At 34.5% G+C, this 10,105-nt stretch overlaps 1 protein-coding gene across 1 annotated transcript in view; it reads right to left on the bottom strand.

Moving 5' to 3' along the window:
- Nucleotides 1–4,361: 4,361 nt before the first annotated feature.
- Nucleotides 4,362–10,105, bottom strand: part of LOC137408344 (cilia- and flagella-associated protein 418-like) — a 6,592-nt gene continuing 848 nt past the window's right edge. Inside the window, exons 2-7 of the mRNA XM_068094844.1 lie at nt 9,870–10,014; nt 8,397–8,460; nt 7,993–8,051; nt 7,650–7,715; nt 5,310–5,458; nt 4,362–5,036 (exon numbers count right to left, since the gene is read on the bottom strand). Of these exons, the coding sequence (XP_067950945.1) occupies nt 4,933–5,036; nt 5,310–5,458; nt 7,650–7,715; nt 7,993–8,051; nt 8,397–8,460; nt 9,870–9,994 (567 nt within the window). The 5' untranslated portion in view covers nt 9,995–10,014 and the 3' untranslated portion in view covers nt 4,362–4,932. The remainder of the gene's footprint in view (nt 5,037–5,309; nt 5,459–7,649; nt 7,716–7,992; nt 8,052–8,396; nt 8,461–9,869; nt 10,015–10,105) is intronic.

The raw sequence follows: 10,105 nt of genomic DNA, 5'->3' as shown, positions 1-10,105 counted from the left end.
TCTCCCGTAATCAACGGTGAAGTTGAATTACAAATTATCAAAAAGTGTTCAAGTTTGAATAATTCTTAATTTGAGTTCAGTCAATTTTTATACTATTGAGAGACTTTGTATAATTTAGTTGCTGGTTGTAGAAACATCTAAAAAAGGTAAAAAGTGAAGCTGATAAAGGGATATTTACCATAGGTTGACGTGTGCTGACAAAGAGCGAATGTTGAATAAATAGTCAGTATTGCTGCCATGAAAAACTTGTTGTTGATTGGCGCAACTGACTTTTGCTGACTTGAGTGCCAGATAAAAAAGCTTTTACTAGTAACTGTAAAGTTATAATATAGATTTTGTTAATTTTATTAAAAAGCAACAACATAATTTAGTCATAGGGTCAAATGTGAATGTCCCCTGTGCATGGCTAGTTAATATAATAGAGAGCATATTTTATTTAAGTTTGCAGACATCGACGTGTCTGCAAGTCAATAAAAATGCAATGCTTAGTTTAAACAGCTGTTGAAAAGAATGTTGTCAAGAACTGAAAGAAATGCCACCCAACAGAGTGTTGGGTAACCAGCCTTGAACAGCTCTAGCGCACACATTGATATTTCATCTTAAAAAGGAAACATGTCGTTCGAATGGATGTTAAAAGCTTGTCAAATCTCAGATTTACATGTGTGCAGTGTGTACAGTTGCAAATTTCTATTTACTAGAGAGTATTTAATGCAACACGAGACTGTTATTTCTTCGTTTGCTCTTTACAAAAGAATGGCTAGCAAACAGGGTGCCAAGTCTATTCTATTATACAATCTCAACATTGACCGACACCCTCATTCCTTGTCAAGCCATGAGTAAAATTCAATTGTTTGCTTTGGTTTCTCTCCCTACAGCAAATCGCTGCCAGCAATTGCATCTTATAGAAGACAACTCTTGACTTTTTGTAACTGCTAGTATTTGAGTTTAATAATATTTACGGGTAAGTGTGGGTAACCAAAATTGGTGTTTATCCGGTTGGCTTGCTCTAGCAATTTTGTAAATTTCTGGTATGATAAAGCTTTTATGTTCATAAACATTAGAAAATATTTAACCTGCGAAAATGTGGAAAACAATTGTGCTGCATGCTTTATACAGTTCATTACTGAAATTAATGAGGTTGATTAGATATTAAAATTAGGTAGTACTCAAAGAATATAATAAATTAAATATCATTTTTGTAGTCATTTTAAAAAAAACATTATTTTTGTCTCCATTTTCAAATTCAATACTTTTTGAGTAAGCCAGCTTTTACACAAGCAGTGATTAGCAAAAAGCTTATATTCAGATGAGATTATGAAGCTTTACAGTAAAAGGCTGCCAGGATCAGCATGAAAAAACTAACTCGCAAGCATTAGCCCAACCCAACTAAGCTCGTAAGCCGCAAGAGCTGGCTGTAAAGATGAAAGCTCTAGAACTCTACCTGCCCGTGACAATCGAGGCCAGATTAAAGTGACTTCAGATCCAAAGTCAAACATATGTGAAGATTTTTGGCAGATGACCGTGAGACATTTGTTGCATTTGGTCTTTGTTATTATCTAAAGCATGGACCTACTCCAAAGAATTTTTTTAAATAGTTGCCATTTAATCTAAGGAACGCGAGAATAATTTTAATTATAAAAATTAACAATAATTGAACAAATTACTATTTTCATATACTTGTACATCTTTGTACTAAAAATATTAGATAGCCACAGAATTTATTTGTATTGTTATTGAGTTGTGTGTCCTTAAAAATTGGACTGGAAAATGGAAAAGGAAATCATAACTGCGATAGATCCACTATCCACAGATTGAGTACACTAAAAACATTCCTTATTTTAAATTTTCCTATTGAATGTACGTTTTTTGTACAAAAAATATTACTTTCATCTCATTTTACTGAGTCACTAAATGAATGTCTCAAGCAAGTGAGTACATGTGCTTTTAAATCTGATTAGCCACTTTTTACATAATATGTTTGAAAGCAATTGACTTTCAAACATAAACAGTTATAACTTTTACCACCTACACTATATTTTATTAAATCGTTAACATGCGGTTTTTTGTTAAATTATGTTACCTTTTATTTTACATCTGAACTGCTATCTGTAGTGCAGATAGCTACATCTTTGGTTTCATCGCATAATCAGAGCTTTATTTCAGAGTGTTTTTCTAGTGCCTTAAAATGCATAATTTAACTCCAAATATTACAAGAACCAAAGCTTGTAAATTATCTGCAAGCGATTAGGGCTCTGAACTTTGTACAAAAAGTTTTTTTTAAATTTTAATTTTAAAATTTGAAAATTCCTTCGTCGATGATTAAAACAGAGAGGGCAACTCCTTTCTAGTTAGTCACCTGGTAGACTGCCTTTTTTTAAAAAGGACGGTCTCTAGCCTAGATGGTAGGAGTTAGGTATAATTTCTACAGATTAATTGGACTAGCTTCACAACTGAAGACATAAGTTCTCGTGTGAGTGGTAGGTCAAGTGGCGAGATATTGCAATATAATTGCAGTGATGAAAGAGATAATAGTGTCAGAGAAGTATCAATGAACTGACCACTGCCAAACCAGTCCACTATATGAGTCCTTCTGGTTAGCTGCAGCTTTTAGTTCCACATTTGACCATTACTGTCCAGGTATTTGAAACAGCTTCTTTCTCAACACTGGCAGCCAAAGCAAAGAGGTTTCACATATGGGTCAGCAATAAAACCTACATATTTGTCATTTAAACGAGACATATCATTTTACAAAAGACGTTCACTATAATATTGTCTGTGACAAGAATTCCATCGCTGACAAATTTGATTGCTGGTCATCTTTGAGTGGCTCCTCCAAAACTGTTGTTGGAATTTTACAAATAGTTCTGCTTCTTTGGTAATAGCAACTGTTGAAAATATATCTAAAGAGAGAAATGAACAATTTTTAATTATAAAATGCCTACATTGTTGACAATATGCAACCGTAATAGGATTTATGTTTAAAAAGCATTTATATTTTAATATGTTTTCTTCCTTTTTTCGACTGCTTTAGCTAGACAAACCATTAATAAGCTTGCTGTCGGACTTCTTTGGTATCGGCAATAGACAAACTGAAGTACTTGTTTTGTTTGTTTGGTCAGACGCATATTCTCAGTGAGTGAGTGCGTGTCCAGAGCCCTGCCTACGATGCCAACTGTTTGTTATTCATTATTGCTATTCTATTACGGTTTACAATGTTACATTAGTACAAGAATTAGAGTGTTTTGCACGAGTAAAAGCAAGTGAAAAGGCCCTAGCAACCTGTTAAGCAGCAGTTTACTGCAAATGCAAGCCGGATTATGCAAAATTGACTGAAATGTAGCCGAGCCCTTTGATAGACGACGAGTGCTATCGACAGTAATCTGCTTGTTCTTCCTCAAGCCTAAGATGAATAGTAAACGCGAGCGAGACATCGTACAAGACGATCCATTGTCCATTATCTTCTTATGCAACGACTGGTCGTCATAGAATTGTCACCAACCCACGCCAACATAGCTCACAGATCTTCCGTAAGGTATCATGTGTCAAGATTCGTGTGCTCTCAAGAAATGGCAAAAATTTTGAGTGGAATAGGAGCGCAAGAAAAATGCAAGGATAAGATTGGAGTCTTGGAGACTTATAACCTACCTCATCTGAATTGCTAATGTACTAAGCTTAAGTGCGTGAGTGTGATTGGACAGCCTCTAGTTGATTGCACTTACTTGCAAATCCCTCTCAGTAAGAGCTTCCACTGCTGTGAATTTGACCTTTCTGGCAGCGACAGCAGTCATCAAACACACAAAGACTACGCAAATATAGACATATGCTTTTAAATGATTTTATGGGTGATGGAACTGCGTAAGAAAGACAAATTTTGTTAAAAATTCAAATAAATTTTGTACGTAAGAGAAAATATGAGTATTTTTTGCAAAAGTTCAGCGCGTCTCCTCGCTTAGGGATGTTATAAAATAGCTTCTCAGCCAATCAGCTTTAGACCATTCTTCTAAGTTGCCCGCTCTAAATGAATAAAATCAGTCTTCGCTTGCTAAAGACTTCTATGTAAAATTAACTAGTTTTCATTTTTATCAACTAAAATCTTGATAAAAAACTTTGAGCTTTCAGCCCACAAGTGTTTAAAATATTCTCAACAACCTGGTTAATCTATGAAGCCATCGCAAATCATTTTATCCAAAAATGTATGTCGACATGGCTGAAACAAATACCTAACTTAACATTCATATCAATTCCAGGAAATTATGCCATTTAATCGTATCAATATTTTTTATATTTTTGACAAACTGAACCATCTAGCGCTGGTAGGTACAAAGCAGATGAAAGGGACTTCTAAGAGAAACTATGTCGATAGATGATTGTGTGTTAGCATGAAAACTTTTAGATTCTAACTAATGAACAAACTGAGTTTGAAAAAAATTAATAAAACTTTTAATAAAAAGTGAGAAGTTATTATAAAACTTCAACTTAGTTTGACTTATCGCCAAGCCTAAATATAAGGATGGCAGTAAGAAATAACATTTAACAGACCCGTAGGATACAAGACTTGGGTAACTACCAGAAACTGACCACGACAAGATGTTAGAGTGCCTTAAAAATAGAATAGACACGGTAAGGGACGGGTCTGTCGACTGACAACTTGCTGCAGTAACAGTTAAGAGACAAACTAGAATTCCAAAGTAAGATGAATATGGTATTTTTTTTATCTACAACAATGAGTTATGGAGCTGAAGATGAAGAAGTTGGTGACGCTGAACCATGGATATATTGTGAGCAGACGTTGTGGCCATCTTCTAAATTTTGCCATGTAAACAACATCTTAATAAAAATAGAACTGTGTCTTTGGTCCATAAATAATGGTTCTCGTTGTTGACAAGAACAGTCAAGTATGATTGCACATCAGGGGTGGGCAGCGACAAGCATTCACGGGTGTTTGCCACAAACCCATTTCAGATCTTTGCTCTGTGACAGCTCTGTGAGTTTATCTATGTTTCTCCATTGACACTGGCATGCGTAGGCTTTGTAACCTACGGAATAGTTTTCAACATGGATTTGTATACTCTTGTACAAGGGCAGATAAGTCTAGCATGTAGATAAACATTTGTTTTGTGCAAGAAACAGAGTTCAAGCTGTACGCTATTTATTTGAGTAAAATAACAACACACAACTTTAATTTTTACTCAAAAATGAAAACATATTTTGCATTCTTTAGAACATACAACTATGTTTAACACACGGAGTTGTCTCCCCGGATGACTTAGGTCATATTAAAAGAGCAAAAGCAAGCCATAGCTACCCACCAGTTCTAGGAATAAGCTTTGCCCTGAGACGACTGAAATCTGGCATGTTGTTCCTAAGAAAAAGGTAGTCTGTTGAGGGATCCCATTTGAAATCTTTATAGACCGAGACTTTAAAGTCACAGTCTGTGCATCTCAGCCTATCACATGCTCTAAAAGTGCAACAGATATCTACAGTTTGCAAATGATCGAATGACAAAATTAAAAAACCAATAACAATTTTAGGAAAAAGATATAACAATACATGTGCCTGTTCAGAGAGAAGAAAGGTCAACAGTCAGATGGATTGAGGTATGATGTGTCATATCTAGCTTAAACACGACGAGACACAATCGCGTTGATTGGTAGAATTTTAGGTATTACTATGAGTAGACAAAAAATTAGTTGATGTAAATGGAAGCTAATGCCGAATTCATTGAGAGCATGTGCCAACAACTCCAAGAATGAACATCAATGCGTCAGTAATAAATGCCTCTAAGCTTATAATATCAACAATTTGTTCTAGAAAAAGGCAGCATTCAATGCAGGTTTAATGCATTTAATGACACTTGCTCTGGGCTCGTCTATTGTAGAAGAAATATCATTCATTATAGAAAGTTGATTTTTGCGCTCTATAAATCTGTTTCAATATTTCACATCATAAACATTTTAAGTATATTGTAACAAGGAATTTACCAACTTTTGCGTTCAATAAAAACCAGTATATGTACATAATGGAAAGCAAAAGAAACTGTAAAATCATTTCTAAAAGCTAGCAGGGCTGTGTTGGTGTACTAAAGCTTAAGACCATATTAGTGTGGTGGGTAGTTGCAATAAAAATACATCTTCTTTAATGCATAAATTTGCACTAAAACTACATTTAGATCGTGGAGGCTGTGTCTATCATCGATAATTTTGTTAACGCTATTTCCATTACATACCAAGAAGTGATGTGAATACTGGCAGAGCATGATCCTGATGACTATGTACATCTTTACATTTTACGAACACAAAATAACTTTATACGCTACAAAATGACTGATAGTTTATACTGAAAACAGGTTTGGTGCATATACCAACTTGAAAATTTTTCATATGTAAAAAAGAACCCAATTCTCAGAAAAACAAGGATGTTACTCTATAGAAGGAATAGAACTGATATCAAGCATCAACACTTCCTCAAATAAATGTCAAAGCAGGAAGTCAGTGCTCGCTCCAGCTATGTAAACAGCATAGACTGATATTTCTGTCTAGGTCTCAAGAGCCAACACCCTTTTTAACAGCATGCTTCTTGCATACACACTAAAAACAGAAGCATGCACACTCTTTCTCTCTCACACATACATATACGCACCAACATTCACCTCATGTACCACACTTTATGTATGTACCATACGTACCACACATTGGCTCTACAGATACACCCACACACTTCATATAAACATGTACACATCTCTAAATACTGTACAACCTTTACATATAAAGTTAATGGGTGTCAATATTTTCAAAAATGTCGAACTTTAGAGCAATCACTCCTATAATAATATGTTACGTTCCATTGAATTTGTTTCAGTCCAAAAACAAATACCACAAGTACTTGTATATACCCCTAAAGCAAATGGATTCTATATAAAGCTAAGCGAACAAACTAAAATATAAAATGTTTATGAAAAATGATAAATAAATTAATAATGAATGAGAGGTTTATATTGTGCCTTCAAGTTGAAGACAGGAAAAAATGTGTTGGCTTTGTGATGCAAGTAATGGATGTGATATAGTGATTGTGATATAGTGGATGAAAATACCCGCCAATCGAACTACATGAGCTTTAAAGTAACAAAGCTGATATAATTTACTTGTTTTTTGGTTGATGTTTCTTCTTTGATTTGAATTTTAATAATCATGCCCAGTCTTTTTTATCTATTACGTTTCCTAACTTCAGGCTTTCTTTCTTCGTATTGTTTTAACAATAGATACTAATCAACTTTGTAAATCACTTAAAGATCACATCCAAAGATATCTGCACATGTTTTTTGTAAGTTCTTGATTAATTCTAAAAAAAGTGTTGCCTTGTTCCTTTCTCACCACTAATCCTTCTAGCAGCAGTCTCCTTAGGATACAAGGATATCAATCAAGTTATGCTTATGTTCCTCGCAGCCTTGACATCTGTGTGTTGAAAACTACTTCGTATACAGAATCAAACATATGTTCTAATTTTACATAATATGGTGAAGAATTCTTATGTGAAGATTATCATAAAGTGAGGTTTGACCGTATTGCAGTTACATTTATACTCAAATTTTCCAAGAAGCTATAGACCAGTGTGTCTACATTCCTATACTTAGCAATATCACGCAGACTTACCTCTGACTAGCGGTGGTTGTAATGCCTTCAGAATGTGCCGAACCACCCAAGTATATAGTGAAGCACCTGAGAATATGGAAAGGTACAATATGACCAGCAAAATAAGTACTTGTCTGTAGTAGGAGTTCACAGATAGTACACGCAAGGCTTTCTACCATCTAATGGGAAATGGGATATAAAACAACCATAGATGTGTCTACGAAGGAAATGTTGGGGTTCTTTAAACAATGTGCATGAAATGTAAGTAAACTATGTGTTTGCCCATGGATGTCACCAAAACATCACATAAGATCTTACTAAAGTCAAATAGTTGAAAATATGTGAGGAACCAAGAGCAACTAACCTTTGTTTTTGATCACTTCTGGCTAGAGTAGGAGCAGGGGAGAGTATCTGTTGGGCTGGCTAAAAGTGCAGGCAAAGTCACAGCGATAACAGACCCTAACTTACCGCATAAGGAAAGTCATATCATATCCTGAGATGTTAAAAATGTTAAAAACTGTAAGAGTGTTTATTTTGTCAAACAAAGGGCGTGATACGATTTAATAGCAAATACTCATATGATATTACTGAAGCTCAAGATAGGACGACTTCATTATCAAGTTTATTGGAGTGTGTAATTGTTCTATCTGGGACTTTAAATAATGCCACATCAATTCTTTTTACTTCCAATAATTTACAAAAGACTATTGAAGAAAGCAATTTTGCAAAATAACTGTTAAAATAAGATATACACTGAAGCAAGCTCACCATTGGGTCTGGAATGTCACATATTTCACTCATTAGATTGTCCAGTTCATCATCCTTAGGTCGACTGCAACCCAGATAAACTGTATACCTGGTCAGCTAATCTTATATAAAGATGCTGAGACATTAAATGTACATTTTAGATAGTTTATTCAGATGGCTAAGGCCTGATAAGACAGTTATATAGTGCGATTACTGAATGCCTGGCGTTGCACGGACAATAAAAAAACAGCTTATAAACAGTGTCAGATAAAGTAGTTCTAATTAGCCAACAACAAAATTGGCAAATTGGCTAATTTGAGTAACTTAAGATAGTATATTACTAAACATACTATATTAAGAGCGGTGAAGGCCATGAGGCCAGATTGTGTGGCGTTGTGTGTCACACAACGCCGTTATGTGTATTTTAACTGATGTAATGACTATGTTCATGATTAATCTATTGTATAGCAAGTAGCCCATGTGGTATGGGGAACAAAATGTCTGCCCGAAGACCCAGAAGAACCGAGTTCAAATCCAGTGTGAAGCAGATTTTTCATTCCTAAAACTTCATTGCTATAACTGGACAGATAACTGGACAGACAACCGACAAACCACAAGCCTTGAGATTTATATATATAGATTTAAAGACATGTTCTCAGATGTCTCAGATGTCTCAGATGTTCTCAGATGTCTCAGATGTCTCAGATGACAGTTTCTTTGATTTAAAATATATATTATTCTAGTAAACTTTACACATGTATTAGAAACTCATTGACTAATTTTAAAAATATTTTTTACCTATGCATTTTTGGAGTAACAATTGACATGGACACTAGAGCTATAATGAGAGGTTATTTTCTATTCAAAGAACCTTGCAAACGGTTTACCCAGTTTCTTTATCTAAACATGCAGGCACTTTTTTAAATGATAGTTATAACATATTACACATGCTGTAAATGCGTCTCGTCCATACTTTTCCACTTTAATGCCAAAGAGTCTAAAACCTGTCATTCATAAAAACTGATCTCTTCAATCAGGTTAAAATAAGCACATGTACTGAGTTTTCAAGAAACAGGCCAGCTTTTCCATCTACACGTAGATGTGATAAGTTCTCAATTGAAAATGTGAAGTCCATTAGAATAATCTTAAGTAGATAAAAATAAAAGCACTGGAGGAAAAACTCTTTTTGCAACATACTACTGAACCCAAGGCAACTCAACAAAGAATTGACACACAAAACCTACCTATGTTCCTTTTTCCCTTCTGACAAACAAAAAGGCAAGTGAACAGATAAGAAGCTTTCAAGTATATTCAGCTTATCAAAAACAGCTAATAGCATAAAATCTATTTCTTTAATGACGTTCGAGACGTCTTCTCTGTTTGATTTAAACTTTATTTTTTGCTTAGTAAAGGAAATCTGCTAGTGCTAGACTATACATGAATTAAAAATAATATCTACCGAGAGAAGCCAACTACTAGCTTCAGCTTACTAACCTTTTCATACGAGTTTGGGTGGAGTTGTCTTCTTGGCTATATCGGTTTTTTATTTTCTTGATGGTATGTTTTTTAACAAATGCAGCTTCTACTTCATCTAGCAAATCATCAATGTCATCTCCCATTTTAACATTTATGACGGTATCTTAAAAGAAGACTATGAACATTCAGTTAAAACAAATTACACACTTTGAAGAACTTTTTACAGATAGGACAACTCTTAAAATCATGAAATA

The sequence above is a fragment of the Watersipora subatra genome, chromosome 1 (genome assembly GCF_963576615.1).
Source record: "Watersipora subatra chromosome 1, tzWatSuba1.1, whole genome shotgun sequence".
Taxonomy (NCBI): Eukaryota; Metazoa; Bryozoa; class Gymnolaemata; order Cheilostomatida; family Watersiporidae; genus Watersipora; species Watersipora subatra.
The sequence above is the reverse complement of the archived record's forward strand: the minus strand, read 5'-3'. Positions and strand labels throughout refer to the sequence as shown.